This window comes from Populus euphratica, unplaced genomic scaffold, assembly GCF_000495115.2.
Source record: "Populus euphratica unplaced genomic scaffold, PopEup_1.0 scaffold184.1, whole genome shotgun sequence".
Lineage (NCBI taxonomy): Eukaryota > Viridiplantae > Streptophyta > Magnoliopsida > Malpighiales > Salicaceae > Populus > Populus euphratica.
Genome location: NW_011500065.1, coordinates 159,739 through 176,196, shown reverse-complemented (window position 1 = coordinate 176,196; position 16,458 = coordinate 159,739). Strand labels below are relative to the sequence as shown.

Below are 16,458 nucleotides of genomic sequence, written 5' to 3'. Positions count from 1 at the left end.
GATATGTACTAGGAGGTCTTCGCTTAAAGCTTTAGCAAAGGCTCATCGGATCTCCCAATTAAATAAAAAATATATGTATTATATTCGTAAGTGAATTATCTCAGTATATGGATTTAATGGTTATTATTAATAAAATTTAAAACAAATTTCTTATAATACGTAAATATTAAATCACTAGAAACTAGAAAGGACCTTAAAAGATCTGTCTTAAAATATACCACCTAATAAAAATAGTGCTAACAACAATACAGCAACCATGTCTAATGCCTTTGTTTTTTCTAGTATATTGCAGTAGTTTATATTTTTTAAAATTAGAATAATAATGGTACAATTAAATTAATCTAAATAATATTATATGTTTTAGGCACAAACTAGAAAATTGGCTTAGGAAGCTCAGCATTGAAATTGAAAAGATAGATAGATAGATAGATACTGGTTTAACTATATAAATTCAAATAATTAATTGTCAATCACCATTTTACAGATAAAAAGGCCGTGAAGTAACGCTTTTATATTGTTAGAGCATCTCCAATCCAAAATACTATTTTGAAAAGTTAAATTGATAAAATAGCATTTTGAATAGTATAAATATAGCTTATCTTACCATATCTATTCCAATGGAAAAAAGCCATTTGAAGAGACATTTATATTGGAGTGAAAAAAATAAGTGTTTTATTATTTCTTAATATTGTTTAATGTTATTTTTTTTTTCCACATGTCTACATTTAATTAGTTTATTTTTTTAGTGGTCCCACTTTGTTGGTTTTGGCTCTTTAAAGAGATATATAAAAATAGCATTTGTAGGAGAGAAAAGACATTTTAGCATTTTGTTTGGCTTCTCCATTGGAGTATGCAAAACAAATAAAAAAAAACCAAAGGCAAGGTTCCAGTTGACCCAAAATACTAGCAACCAGCGAAGCAAGTGCGCGTTAAAAACGAGTAAAAAGAGTAATTACATACAAAAATGGCGTTCGTAACTTCATTTTTGTGCTTCTTTAGTGGAGGAGAAGAAGAACCCTAAAAAGCTCACTTCATCTTCTTCCAAGTAAGTGCCTTTATCTCTCCTTGAAATACTACAGTCGTTACTGTCTATCCTCTTTCAAAAAGATTTGTCAGACAGATCTAAGGATTCGAAGATCTTTGTTTCTGACTACGACCCAGATGCATTTTTTTCTTTATTTTTTGGCTTACTAGCTCTGTCAGTTATGACTTCTTTTGGTTTCAAGTCACAAACTTTACTATGATTTAACAATCTGTTTATTAATTTCTTAAGCTGTGTGATTTAGGTTTGAATTAATTTTCATGTGTCTACAATCTTTTTGGAGATTTTTAGGTGAACCCAATTTGGAGAATTTTTAGGTTAGCACAATGCTGACAACAAATATTGTGTTAAGGTGAAATAAAGTTATCTTGATTTGTAGTGGTTTGGAATAATGGATGAAGATAACAGTTTGAATATTCGTAATTGGGGTTACTATGAGCCAACAACAGTTAAAGGAAATCTGGGTCTTCAGCTCATGGCTCCAACAATGCCTGAGAAACCCTTTTCGGGTTCGCGCAGTGCTGCCATCATGACTAGTATGAAAGGAGGTTTTCATCATAGGGATATTGGGGTTTTGCAGCATATGTTCCCTATGGAGAACATGAGGGATGCTTCAATTGACAAGAGAGAAAAGTTTCACCATGTATTCCCTGGAAACCATGATTATGATGTGGTTTTTCCAGAAACATCTTTAGCTAATCATATGCAAATGTTTCAACCACCAAATTCGGCAGATGATGAAACACTGGACCAAGTTGAAGGTGCTGGTGTTGTCGAAAAGGAAGATGGTCCTGATAAGAAGAAGCAGCGTCCTAAAGCCTTGAAATGCCTTAAAGCAAAGAAGGGTAAGAGAGCCCCTCAAGTACCCAAGCCTGACGGTAGTCCTTCTGCTCAACAAGGAAAGTCTGCCAAGAAAAATGTTGAAATTATGATAAATGGGATCAGTATGGACATTTCATTATTTCCTATACCAGTTTGCTCATGCACTGGCACCCCCCAACAATGCTATCGTTGGGGTTGTGGTGGGTGGCAATCAGCTTGTTGTACGACATGCATTTCTGTGCATCCCTTGCCTATGAATATGAAACGACGTGGTGCAAGGATAGCAGGGAGAAAAATGAGTTTGGGAGCTTTTAAGAAGGTCTTAGAGAAACTCGCTGGTGAAGGCTATGACTTCTCTAATGCAATTGATCTCAGAACACATTGGGCTAAACACGGTACAAACAAATTTGTCACTATCAAGTAGATGTCCCATGTGAATTCTCTTTCTGCTTGCACTCTTAGCTTTTTCAAATTTATTGATGCCATGGAAAATGTTGTAGAGATGGGATTTATTTAATACATTTGTGCCTCATAGTTTCTTTTTCTCCTGGCCTTTAAATTATACGTGATTCAGTTTTTTTCCTCTCATCGCTGCTGCTAATTGTTAAGACATTTCCTTGATTCTTATATTAATTATGTATGTGTATTCAATTAAATCTGAATTAATATAAATTCAAAATAAAAATCTATTTTTGGTGAATCTGGGTGCCTCATTCTTTATGCAGTTGTTGCAGCTTGTGTAAATGAATGAGTACTCATGACTTACCTGTGTCCTAGTCTCTGATTTTGTGAGGTATTTTTTTGGGGCTTGCCACTTTGTTAGTGAGAAATTTCTTATTTGCTCGTAAGTCTTGGTTTTGGCAGGATGGTGCGTTTCATCAGACAATCAGTTGGTATTCTCGATGGTGTTTTGAGAAATAAATTAGTATGTGGATGCGTTTTGCAATTCAGATGTTGGAGTAATAGGTAATTAATGATTTCTGGTGTCTTACATCTAACTTAGATTGATGTGGGGTGTTTGTTTGGGTCTCTTTCACGAAATCATATCACCTGCAGATCATGTTCTTGTGCACCTCACTGTAGTTGTTGAGCTACTTCTTTAATCATCATAGTTGCTGCAGTATCAGAATGTTTCTTTCCAATCTAGGATAATTCGACTTAGAGTACAATTTGCTTCTTTCTTTGCAACACTATGTTTGAATGATAAGGGTAAGAAAGGGTAGGGTTAATAAGGGTAAGTAAAGGGTAGGGTTAATAAGGGTAAGTAAAGGAAGGAAATGGTAGTATTTCCAACTTTTTCTTGTTTGAATGTGCAATGGGATGAGAAGTGAAAGAGAGGGATTTTATTTTTTTTAATTGAAGGATATTTGTATCATTTAATAATCTTAATTCTGTTAAACACCTCAATTTGGGGTGTTCTAATTTTCAATTATTCAAGAGGATTGAACCCTCCAAAACTCCACCTCTACTTCTATTAGTTTTGAGAGCCGAACAAGGATGGAGGGTTTTAACCCCACCTTTTCCTTCCATACTCCTTAAAACCCCTCTAAACAAACACGGTGTGAGAGGTCATAATACCATGGTAATTTATGTCCATTGTTAATGTGGGCTGTTGACTACGACAGAGATTTATTTTGTCTGGTGAATGCATATTACTCATTTATCAATGGTCTTCTATCATTTATTGGCTCTCCTTTTTGTTTGAGTTTTGATGTTGGATGATATGAGAAGATAGCAAATTTTTTTGTTTCTGCCATCCTGTCCTGCTTGCTAGGCTTGTTTATGCTGCATCCCTAGCTCCTTTCAATGATACTGGCTAGCTAGGAGGATTCCTTGTAGTTCTGAAACTAATAAGAGAAATTTTTAATTGACCTACCAACCTAGCTACATCTCTTTTCAAACTAGACCAAAACAACTAATACCTTTTTTAGGTGTGATAACCATCTATAACATGATTATTCTCATCCCTTAAAGTCATAGATATTTCTTCAAATTTTGGCAAGATTTATATTCCTCTTTGAATCTCTTAAATCTAGTAACTTCAACACTCATTACGGATAATAGTATTCCTCAACGACTTTAAAGCATTTGTTGTCTTATTTTTCATTTTAAATTTATGTTTCAAAACAAATATATAGGCTTGCAAATACTTAACCCAACGACCGTGCCTATGATTGAGCTTCTTTTAAAAGTAAAGATAACAGAGGGCCTTGTTGTCAAAGTAAAGAAAAAGGTCTTATGGTAGCAAATAATGGCGCGAATAGCATAGTGCTTGAACCACAGTATAAATTTCTTTATCATAAGTTGATTATTTTTTTTAGCCTCGTTAAGTTTTACACTAAAGTACGTTACAAGATGATGTTCTTGACTAAGTACTCCATTTATATCAACTCGTAAGGCATCACATTCTACTTCAAATACCTTAATAAAGTCAGGAAGCCACATTATGAGGGCCCTTGCCATCTTTTTCTTAACCTCGTCAAATGTCTTATTAGCTCCTTTACTTCATTAAAACTCATCTTATTTCAAATAATCTATAATAGATGATATAATAGTGTTAAATCCCTTGAGAAAACAATGATAAAAAGTCACATACCTAAGAAAGGTACAAACCTTATGAATAATCTTAGGCTCAGGCCAATTTACTATCATTTGGACTTTTTAGGGATCAATATAGACTCCTTTATATAACACTTTAAACTCTAAAAAAACCACATGATCTATAAAGAAAAAATACTTTTTGACATCGACAAACAAACTTGTCTTCCTTAAAGTGGTACAAACTTAAATAAGATGATCAAAATGTTCTTCCTTGGTTTTGCCATAAATAAAAATATTATCAAAATACACTATCAAGAATTTTCTCATCAATGGCCTAAGCATTTGTGCCATTACCTTTATAAAAATGTTTGGTGCATTGAAAAGGCCAAAAGACATGACTAGCCACTCATATAATTCATCCTTAGTTTCAAATGCGGTTTTTCATTCATCTCGCGGACAAATCCTAATCTAATGATACTTACTATTCAGGTCAATCTTGTAGAATATTTGGGTTTCTACCATCGTATCAAGCATGTCATCCAATCAAGAAATGGGAAAATAATTATTGATTGCAATCCTATTAATTGCTCAGTTATCTACATATATTCTCTATTATTCATCTCTCTTAGGTGTTAATAAGGCAGATACTGCATAGGGGCCTAAAATCTGCTGTATAAATCTTTTTTTGTAATAGTTTACATACTTGCCTTTGCAATTCAGCATGTTCACTAGGGTTCATCCTATAAAGAGACAAGTTTGGTAATGTTGAACTAAGGACAAAAAACTATAGCATGTTGAATGTTATGCATAGGAGGTAAAGCATTAGGTAGTTCAATGAGTAAAACATTTAGAAATTCTTCCAACACTTCCCTTAACTCTTTAGGTGGCTCTTCTAAAGAATTTTTTATAACCTCCTTAATTATTAAAGCAAACATAACAGACTCATCACGAACCTTCTGGTCAAACTTCATAGGACTTATTATGTTAAGCCTTTTTTTTTCATCTTTTTTCCTTCTTCTTATTATTATCATTAGACCCTGATGGTAATCCAATAAGTTAATTTTTTTTTTTACCATGAAAAGTGAATGAATAAGAATTTGATCCCTTAAAGATTGTAAAGTCCAAATCATATAATCAATGTTTACCCAAAATGACATGTCCTATGTTTATGGAAATAACATCACATCAAATTTTTACATAATAATCCAAGATCTTTATGGGAAAAAGACTATCTCTCTTTGATTGTTATGGATGTATCATTCACCTAGTACATAATATAAAGCTTAGGGTATGGAACAAACTTTAAGCTTAAGCAGGATACACTATTTGAGGATACTACATTAAAACAACTACTATTATCTTTAATGATCTTGCAACCTTTATCTCTATATTTAATGCAAGTGTAAAAGATAGCAGTTCTCTTTCAATCCTTAGTTTATTTAGGTTTTATTAAGGTACATCTAACTACATTTAACCTAGTTATCTCTCATCCTACAAAAGTCCTGCTTGATTTGAGTTGATATACCTTATCATCATAATTGTCTTTCTCACTCATATCCTCTTGATCCTAATTTACAAAGCCTTACTGGGACAGTTAGAAGAAACATGAGCAAAAATCTAACACTTAAAATATTGAATCCTTAGGGTCATCTTAGGTGCTTCATAGAACATACACTTACCCTTGTCTTTTCTAGGTATTTGGGAAATCATTGAATTAGGCTTATAAGGTGGGAGACCTAATATACAATTATTATTACCATGTTGAGACATAAAAGTGATATTATAAATGTCCTAACGTCTGCTCCACTTGTTTTTTTGTGACCAATTTTATAGTTTTATATTAAGGTAAAAGCTTCATTAAGGATGGACATACCTTTAAGCACAACATCTCTCATAAGGTCATTGTTTAATCCTTTTTAAAATCTACTTAGGGTCATTATCTCATCCTCTCTAACTACACACCACATCCTATACTGATCAAATTATGCCATGTATTTATTGGCAGGTTTACTTCCTTACTTCAAATTATTCCACTAGTATAAGAGATTTCTCCTATAATAACGAGGTAGGTGTTTTTCTTATAACTTAGTTTTCATCTCAATCCAATCAATAATAAAAGGTTGACATCTCCTAGCCAAAGACTCTTGTACACTTCTCCAATAGAGCTGAGTGGTCCCACTAAGTTTTATCGTTACAAACCTTACCCTCTTATTCTTGGAATGCTCATTATTGTTAGGGTCGTCAAAGGCATTGTGACCCTTTAGGTTATATTTGCAATTCTAGTGAGGAAATGGTCTTTGACAATTCATATGGTCGTCATTAGGATATTCACTCTCATTACATTACCTTAGTTGCAGAGTTTTTATGAATTGTTATATCCCATAAAGGTTGTTCATTTGATTTGATATATTGTTCTTATCAACTTATATATGTTGTAATTTCTCTTGAATATCCTTAAGAACATTACTATAGTTTAAGTCCATGATGGTTATAACTTATAGATTGTGTAATAGACGATCATTACATAAATGCATGCAAAACTAATTCTAGGACTGTGACTGAGATCACAAATATAAGTAAAATATAATATAAAATTAAAGCTAATATTTAATTATTTTATTTGTCTTTGAAACTAAGCAATGAAAAATTAAATCAAGAAAATTCACAAGCAAGCAATGTAAGTCCTCTTACATAGGTAATCCAAACACAATATCTTAATTTTTCAATAAATTTAACCAAGCTTCATAATTAATTAAGAGAATCAAATATTCAATATAAATAAATAATTCTAAAGTTAAGGTAACTCAAATTGCAAGGCGAACCATATATTTTTTTATAGGCAGGCATAAAAGAAGAATATTAATGCTAAATCTTGGTAAACAAGTGCAAGAAGTGTGTGTGTGTGTGTGTGTATGTGTGTGTGTGTGTGTGTGTATTTACCAGGAATAATGATATTCAATGGTTAAAATAAGTTTACAATAGCTTACTAACCAGACTGTAATGGGAACACGCTGGAATTTCTAACCAGATGATGTGGTAACTAACATGGTAGTGAAGGATAATGTGGTTGTTGACATGGTGGGTTTTACTAATATATCACCCTGGGTGACCTAGCTGTTAACGTGATTATACTCACCGGCGTGGATCTGACTGTTTTTAACGTGGTGTTAGTGTGGCCAAGGTGAATTAATTTACCTTGAAAGTATGTTTCTTTTATCTTTTGTGCTTTGTTATTGTTGTTTGCGCTGTCTTCACATGGATTGATAGTTTTGTGATTGGCGTGGGAGGATCTAGAGTATTAGAGTCAACAAGTTGATGTGGATTTATAGGCTCATGCAGTGGTTTTCTCAATGGTCGATCTTCGATTGTTGTTGTGATCGACATTGTTATAGTTTAAGGGAGAGAGACTTGCTAAGGCACAACTTTTGAATGATGGATTTGCTACTAATTATGGATGCAAAAATTAGGAAAGGTGATCAACTATTGTTGAAGTAGATCAATACGTCGTGATTCTTGATTGTATTATCTTTAGGTGCTTAGTAGCGCTGCTAGAGATCTTGATGAACAATTGTTTTTTAGACTAACTAGAAATTTCATAAACCCTAATAGATCGATTAATTGTGAGAACAATTAAAAATCCAAAGCTCTGATAACAAATTTGATATGGAACGATAAACAAAAAGAATTAAAGCAAGAAAGAAAGAAGTAAAGAATTAAAAGTAAAGAAAAGGAAAAGCTAGGAAGAAAAGAGAATTCAAAAGGGGAAATTTTTTTCATTTTTTTAATCATCTCACAAATTAAAATAGAAACATATAAATAGAATAACCCTAAAACATTCAACTATTGGGCTCAATTCGTTAATTAAAATTGTTTAATATAAATAAATCAAATAAGAAATATAAAACAATAAAATAGGCTCAAATAAGCTCAATCTCTTAACCAAAGAGTGATAGGTTAGGTCATCCTATATTGTTTCTGTTCATATACTCGTGTAATCTGCGTATGGGTATGGTGTCTCCACTAGATGATAAGGGTTATGGTAACACCAAGTTTATGATAATTAATAATTGTAGTTTTTTAATAGTAGATACTAGAAGGAGAGGTGGGTTATTCATTTGCATTAAGAATTGTGTGGAGTTAAAATGTAAAGGTTGAGGTGTTTTCCCAATAAGTAAATCATGTAATGGTTCGATGCCTTGGTAATTGATTAGATTTCCTTTGTTTTATAGTTTAAGCTTCGAGTTTGTTAGAAATCTAAAAATTTAGAGTTGTTGGACTTTAGATATCTTGATTGTTTACGTTTTTGTATTTTTATTTTATGATTTTAAATGTCAATACATAGGTTTTAGTAAAGGGCAGGGCCTGAAAAGGGTAATGTGGTTGCCTCTGCCCTAACATGATGACATGAAGAAGTAAGGTACAACTTGAAGGTGGAGGGCACGTTTTACAAGCTTGTAAATGGCAGCAAAAATGATAGCATTGCCTTGAACAACACGTCAAGGGCTATGGATTCCCATGAGTGCTCTTATGAAAGGACGGCTAATGGAATGTCCTTCATGACCTTTACTCTATGCAAGTGAATGTCTTTCTTCAAATATAAATGCCCTCAGCAACACTAGGTAAAGGGAGTAAAAGATACGTAGTTGTCTCTAGTGTTGACACGTTTTTTTTTTTTTGTCATACATGTTCTCATATAATACTAGTTATCTAATTTTTCAAAAAAATCAAGCTACTTTGATGTGCTTTCTTACATGAAGAAAAAAAAATCAAACTGTAAATTAAAAGGCCTATATAAGAATTTAATTAAATAAATTGATAATTATTTATGTAAATAAACAAAAAAAAAGAAGTTAATAATAACCAAAAGAGAATTGAAAAAAATAAAAGATGAATATAGATTAATATATTTAATCAAACAAAATGAGACAACTTGATTTTGTATTAATCTACTTAGTTAATTCAATAGTCTTTTTCATTGTTTTACGAAATGAAACTTGATTCTATAAATATCTGGCTATAAATTATGCAAGAACATTTCAATGCATGTATGGATTTTCAATTCTAGTAATATAAATGTTGGGTTTTCTATTCATACAATTAACACTTTTTTTTTTACATGACCTAAAAGATAATCACAAATGAGACTAATTGAATAAACTCATGCCCTTAAAAAAATATCACATAAGCCCAACACATTAACAATATTATTTAAAAATAAATATTTTTTATTTTAGAAATAATGTCATGAAAAAATATACACAAACAAAACAATTTTTAAAAATCTTATATAGAAAAATGGCATGCAAAACCTAAGACCTGAGTCATAAAATCATGATAAATATATTGAAAAAAATTAAAAATAATCACAAAACCAATATTTAAAGAAAAAAGTAATACAGAAGAATAAGATCGCACGAAGTTAAATCCTCGACAAAACAAATATTGAAAGATGAAACCATGAAAAAAAAATGAATTACACAAAAAGATCTAAAATAATTAAGGGTGAAAAAAAAGCATTAATTAAAGGAAAAACAAAAATTTTCAATTGGATGGTTAAATTGAATTGAAAAATAGTGTTAATAAAAAAAATCAAAAGAATGAGGGTTAAATTGAAACAAAAACTTTGATAAAAGGATGAAATTAAGCAAACGAAAACTTCAACAAAAGGACCAAAGAAAAAACATTTAAAATTTAAAAAAAAATGACTAAAATGAAAAACAAAACATTTGAGAAATTATAATTGAATGACTAAATTGAAAATAAAAAAACATCTACAAAAGGAATAAAACATAAAATAAAAAATTAGAATAATGAGGACTAGAATTAAAAACAAAACAAAATGATAAATTGCAATTGAATGACTAAATTGAAAAAAAAAACACTTATTTAAAGGGAATAAGAATGAAATAAGAAATTAAAAGAATGAGGACTACAACTATAAAAGGAATAAGAACAAAATCTGAAATTAAAAGAATGAGGACTGAAACTAAAAATAAAACATATAAAAAAGTGTAATTAAAGGACTAAATTGCAAAAAAAAAATCTATAAAAAAAATAAGAACGAAATAAGAAATTGAAAGAATAAGGAATGAAATTGAAAAACAAAAAACAAAAAGGATAAAGATGTACTTTATCTGTCAAAAGAGATAAAAGAAAGGGAAAAAAGCAAACAACCGTCAATGATAGTCCATTCATTATAAACAGACATGCGCCACTTCATATGAAAAAAGACATTGTTACACATCTAAAAAGACAATGACAGGCTAGATTTGGTCACTGGGTGGCATTACACTCATAGCTTGAATGATGCAGATGTCACCCACTTGTTAGCCAATGATCAATATGCGCCAGTAGTTTTCTGATTTAAATATTCAAAAATAAACATGAAAAATACTAAAATGCCCCTTATGACCTTGTTAATTACATAAAATACCTGTGTGAAAGTATAAAAATATCTCCAAATGGGAAGCTACTTTTTTATATAATCCAAAGTTAAATTCATACTTTATTCAATAGCCTAATAGCTTTTTATTCCTAAGGGCAAGGAAATATTTTTACTCTTAAGAAACTTGTAAAAAATTAAAATAGCCCTTGATCAATAATTTTAAATTTTGTTGACTTTACAGCTAAAAGAGTATTTTCACTGCTTTAAAAAAATAAAAATGACACATATACCCTCAAAAAATCTTTTAATAACTAATGAAAAAAAAAACTTAGCTACCAACCAATTGATCGATTGGATACAATTATATGAGTCGATCGTTTCACATAAAAACCATAATTTTATAAAAAATTTTCTTTCAAACATGTTTTATGAGTAAAAATATACATCTTTGTATAACTTGTAAACTAAAAAATAGAATCCAATTAAAATCTTAAGAAGCTATTGTTTATACGATAGTTCTCACGAGTGATTCTAAGCAGTCAGATATGGATCTGCTATAATTAGATAAGGATCTATCCCAAAAAAATTATGTGGAGGTCATATCAAATGCATTTATAGAGCAATGAGATCCTAGTTTTGGTAGTTTTATGATTTTTCTTATGAACCAGTTGACTGATTTAACAAATCAACTGATCGGTTAGTCTTGAATTTAAATAGATTTTGTGGTTATGAATTGCGACATCAACTAAAATTTTATAATGATTCCTAACAATGACACATAGTGAATATCTTGATTGAAAACCATCATATCCAAAAATATGTTATTTCACCAAAACTTTTTTCTTTTGTATCATTTCACCATATATTTGCATTTTACATGCTAATAGCCCAATTTATACTCTAATTTGTATCTTTCCAACAATAGCATAGAGTCATGTCAAAAATAGTGGTCCATATACAAACATCTTTAATAATTTCCTTGTTAGATAAATTATTAATGAGCCATGTTAACATACCTACGTAGAAGAACTTCAGTCTATCTTGTGCCTTTAACAACAAGCCTAAAATGGATTGGGCTTTATGACAATCTCTTAGGACATGCATAATAAATCTATAACATTTAGGCATAGCTAACAATGAGACTAATTAGTCAACTATCTAGCTACGCGATTCTTGTTGGTCATTATTTTGTTTTATGCCACAACCTATAAGAAGCTTTTGATCCTCTTAGGACTTGTCATTTCCATACAAGTCTATAATTAAATCATTACTCCGGTAATGATTAGTTAACTACTCTTGTTTATTATATGTTGATTCCACAATGAAATGCTCACTCTGGGAAATTTGCCAATATATAATATTTTCCCTTATCTCTTCTCTTGGTGGTAGGTTACTAGTTAAAGTCATTATTATACGTATAGAAAGAATATGCACAAAAGTAATGATGTCCCAAAACCTAGAATGTTTTTGTAACACGTTATTTAGTTTATAAATAATGGTTAATCAAGAAATTTAGGTAAATAGTTTTCTTCTCCATAACTTAGAAAGTATCAAATTAATGGTATAGACTTAAACACCAGCAAAAACAATCTCAATCAATAGGGATTTAGAGACTCTTTAATGATAAAATTAGTAATTTTATAAAAAAAGCAATAAATGACTTAAAAGAATTTTAAATTCCAAGAACAAGTGATGTTTGTTCTTGTATTTTAGGTTGATTAATGCACTAAAATATATGCAAGCTATTGAGAAATAAAAAGGTTATGAACCTTATTTGGATGGTTCAGGGGATATTTATATTCTTTGGACCTTATTGTTTTTAAGAAAAGGAGAGACTGAAAAGTCCCTTGCTATCAATGGTATTAATGAGAAATAAATATCCATTACATATCATTAATGAGATCGTAAGTATGGTAGACCATTTAAGATACTTAAAGTATAGGGAGATCATTACATTAATAATTTATATAATTATTCTAGAGGTATGATTCCTTAGTTCTAAATACTCAAGATCTGAGATGTAACTAAATTTAAAGAAAGATTCATGGCGGTTTATCCAACCCATAACACTCTTAGTTTAGATGATTGTTTGGGGTCTAGTATGTTACCTTAAAACCAACTAATTTAAGTCTAATATTTTGCAGACTCATGTTTTTATAGATTTGGCTAATGACTAGACTAAGTATATTGAATCTAGTAGTTCGTCAAACTCATATTTTTTTAAATTTAATATTTTATTAAATTTAAGTTATATTGTGCTAGACTAATTACTAAACCTAAGTGTTTTAGTTATTGATATAACGTTAAAGCCATGTTAGTTTGAGTTAAATAAATTGTTGAACCCAAAACTAAAATATACGTGATTTGATTTGGCATTTTACAACCCTATATTTTCTTTAACATTATCAAACTCAACTCACATTAATTATGTAACCCAATATATTTGATTTGACATTTGATCAACCCTGGATTTTCTTAACATAATCAAACTCAACTCATATTAATTATGGAACCCAACTATCTTAGTGCTAATATATCAACAGACCATCTTTTTTAGACTTTTTGATGTCTAAACACAGACGACAAGAATAACTTGCCTTGTCAAAAAGCTTCCCACTTCCATTGATGTCTCAAATCCACCATGTCCGCTACTGTCACATTAATTTCCTCCTCTAAGAGTTCTTGTTGCGCATGATCCATTAAAATCCCGAAATTATCCAACCATTCATCTTTCCAAAACCTCATTCCTTCCATTTGCAATTGACCAAGTTGTTCCTGCTATGACCTCATGCCACACTTTGCAAATAGCTTTCCAAAGTGGGGAGTCTATTGCCTTGGCCTTTACTTGAGGAATTTGATCTTGGGACTTGACATATTTGCTTCGCAAAACACTAGCCCATAAGTTGCTCTTGTCATGAATATTGATTCCCCATCCAAGCTTCATACGAAAGCCTTGTTCATCTGCCGCATATCTCTTAAACAACTGGTGCATGTGTCCTTCTCCTATCGACATTATCTGCCCATATAAATCATCGACAATTTTTTTCTTTTTCGCTGCAAATGGATTTCGGTAGAAGAACGGATTGTATTGGATACAAATGAACTGCAGCAAGCACTGATTTACACAAAGGTGATCCATCATGCAAGAGATAGGTTTTTGGCTTTCCAGGTAGCCAACTTCTGTTGCATGCTCTCAATAATGTAATTGTAAGTCTGTTCAGTTATTCTCTGGTGCAGCACAGGTATTCCCAAGTACTTCCTGAAATCCCTAATTTGTGTTTTATGTACAGAGACTTTCTGACCCGAAACTTCACAAAACAAGTTCAAGCAGTTAACCACCCTATTCAGCTGTGCCTCGCTTCTGAGAATAACATGTCGTCAACAAAAAATAAATGAGACACATTCGGTCCCCCTCTGCCAGTTCTGAATGGCTTCCAATTACCTGTCTCAACTTCCTTATTTATCAATTGGACAAACGTTCTAGGCACAAACCAAATAAGTACGGAGGGTATCCTTGCCTAATTCCAATAATCCAGTTATAATTCCAATAATCCAGTTATGGATACATTTTCACGTTAGTTAGCCGAATCTGACAACTAGCGAAAACAAACATTCTCAAATACTAGATAAGGACTACGTTCAAAAAATGAGGGGAGTAAAAAGTAATGACATCCAAAAATGGCGTGCATGACTTCTTTTTCTGTGCTTCTTTTGTAGAGGAGGAGAAGAACCCTCAAAAACCTCTTCGTCTTTTTCCAAGTAAGTCTCTTTATCTTTCCTTAAAAATGCTACACTCGTGGCTGTCTTTTGTTTTTTTTTCAGGTCAGACAAACACTAGATTTCAAAGATCTTACCTTCTGAATATGAACCATATGATTTTTCTTTTCTTGATTTTTCGGCTTCTAGTTCTGATTGAGACCTCTGTTAGTTTCAAAACAGAAACTTTACTATGAATTGACAATCTGCTTATTATTTATTTTGGTTACTGTGATTTGGGTTTTAATTTTTGCGTATCTACAATCTTTTTGTAGATTATTAGGTGAACACAATGCAGACAATAACATTTTCTGTTAAGCTTAAATAAAGTTATCTTGAATGGTGAAGTTTGAAATAATTAATGGATGAAGATCACAGTTTGGATATTCGTAATTGGGGTTACTATGAACCAACATCATCTAAAGGAAATGTGGGTCTTCAGCTCATGTCCCCAACAATGCCTGAGAAACCCCTTTTGGGTTCACACAGTAAAACGATCGTGAAAAGTGTGGAAGGAGGTTTTCACCATAGGGATATTGGTGTTTCACAGTCCATGTTCCCCATGGAGTACATGAGGGGTGCTTGGATTGGCCAGAGGGAAAAGTTTCTCAAAATGTTGCCTGGAAACCATAATTATGCTGAGGTTTTGCCTGAAACATCTGCAGCTCGTCATGTGCAAATGTTTCAACCATCTTATTCGGCAAATGACGAAACACTGGACCAAGTTGAAGATGCTGGTGTTGTTGAAAATGCAAATGGTCCTGAGAAGAAGAGGCAGCATCCAAAAACTTTGAAATCCTTTATAGCAAAGAAGGGTAAGAGAGGCCCTCAAGTACCCAAGCCTGACGGTAGTCCTTCTGCTCAACGAGGAAGGTCAGCCAAGAAAACCGCTGAAATTATGATAAATGGGATCAGCATGGACATCTCAGTATTTCCTATACCGGTTTGCTCATGCATTTGCAGCCCCCAACAATGCTATCAATGAGGTTGTGGTGGGTGGCAATCGGCATGTTGTACGACATGCATATCTGTGCATCCCTTGCCTATAAGTACAAAACGGCGTGGTACAAGGATAGAAGGGAGAAAAATGAGTTTAGGAGCTTCAAGAAAGTTTTAGAGAAACTTGCTGGTGAAGGCTATGTCTTGTCTAATCGGATTGATCTAAGAACTTACTGGGCTAGACACGGTACAGACAAGTTTGTCACTATCAGGTTGGTGTACCATTTGGATCTTTCTATTGCCCATTGCTGCAAGCCACCATGTTTGTATTTGTATATATTTTATGCACCTGGTCTTGGCAAAGCTATTGAAGTAAACTCAATCCAGAAGGTCAAGGAAGACAGTCACCAGCTGTCACCGTCCAGTCACCAACCGATCAGCCACCAGCCGCCAGCTATATGCCGCCAGCCGCTTTCACACTATCGGCCACAAACCGCCTTCACACTTGAAGGTTGAATTTTCTTATTTTGATTTCGTGTATAAATAGATAGCTAAGCTTATGCAATTATGTGTGGAGAAATTAAGAGAAACACTAGAGAGAAAAAGAGAAAGAAAGAGGGGTTGTTATTGTAAGCTTTTCATTATTGTAAGCTTGTTGTTCTTGAAATAAAAGTGTGTTTATCCCCTCTGAGTGTTTCAAAGCCACCACAAGTGATTTCTCCCACCAACAATTGGTATCAGAGCCTCGTTCATCAGAAAACAGAGGTATTTTTGGAAATATCCGAATTTTCAAAGTTGTCAAAAACAAGTTTTGATCATTCCAAAGTGTAGAGCTCATCAATACAAACTCAACGGTGCAAAAATCAGATCAATCGGAGCACGGGGTGGACCACACTCTCCGTCTGAAGTTTCAGCACTATAGCCACGCGCCCCGAGGAAGAAGACGAGTGAGCCACACGTGTGCCATATTTGA

At 32.4% G+C, this 16,458-nt stretch overlaps 1 protein-coding gene and 1 pseudogene across 2 annotated transcripts; both read left to right on the top strand.

Annotated features, from left to right (window-relative positions):
* The first annotated feature begins 866 nt into the window (after positions 1 to 866).
* LOC105108215 (protein BASIC PENTACYSTEINE2-like) lies at positions 867 to 2,564 on the top strand. 2 transcript variants are annotated; one of them, XM_011002441.1, is made up of 2 exons: positions 867 to 1,045; positions 1,334 to 2,564. In XM_011002441.1, the coding sequence occupies exon 2, from the start codon at positions 1,434 to 1,436 to the stop codon at positions 2,286 to 2,288; it is 855 nt and encodes a 284-aa protein (XP_011000743.1). In that variant the 5' UTR covers positions 867 to 1,045; positions 1,334 to 1,433; the 3' UTR covers positions 2,289 to 2,564. The 2 variants fall into 2 exon arrangements, with proteins under 2 accessions (XP_011000743.1, XP_011000744.1); XM_011002442.1 differs by having other exon boundaries at positions 1,326 to 2,564.
* Positions 2,565 to 14,498: 11,934 nt separating this feature from the next.
* On the top strand, positions 14,499 to 16,001 carry LOC105108242 (protein BASIC PENTACYSTEINE2-like; annotated as a pseudogene).
* The last annotated feature ends 457 nt before the right edge of the window (positions 16,002 to 16,458 follow it).

Coding starts and splice junctions, on each gene's coding strand:
- LOC105108215 (XM_011002441.1), top strand. CDS start 1,434: ATGGATGAAGATAACAGTTTGAATATTCGTAATTGGGGTTACTATGAG.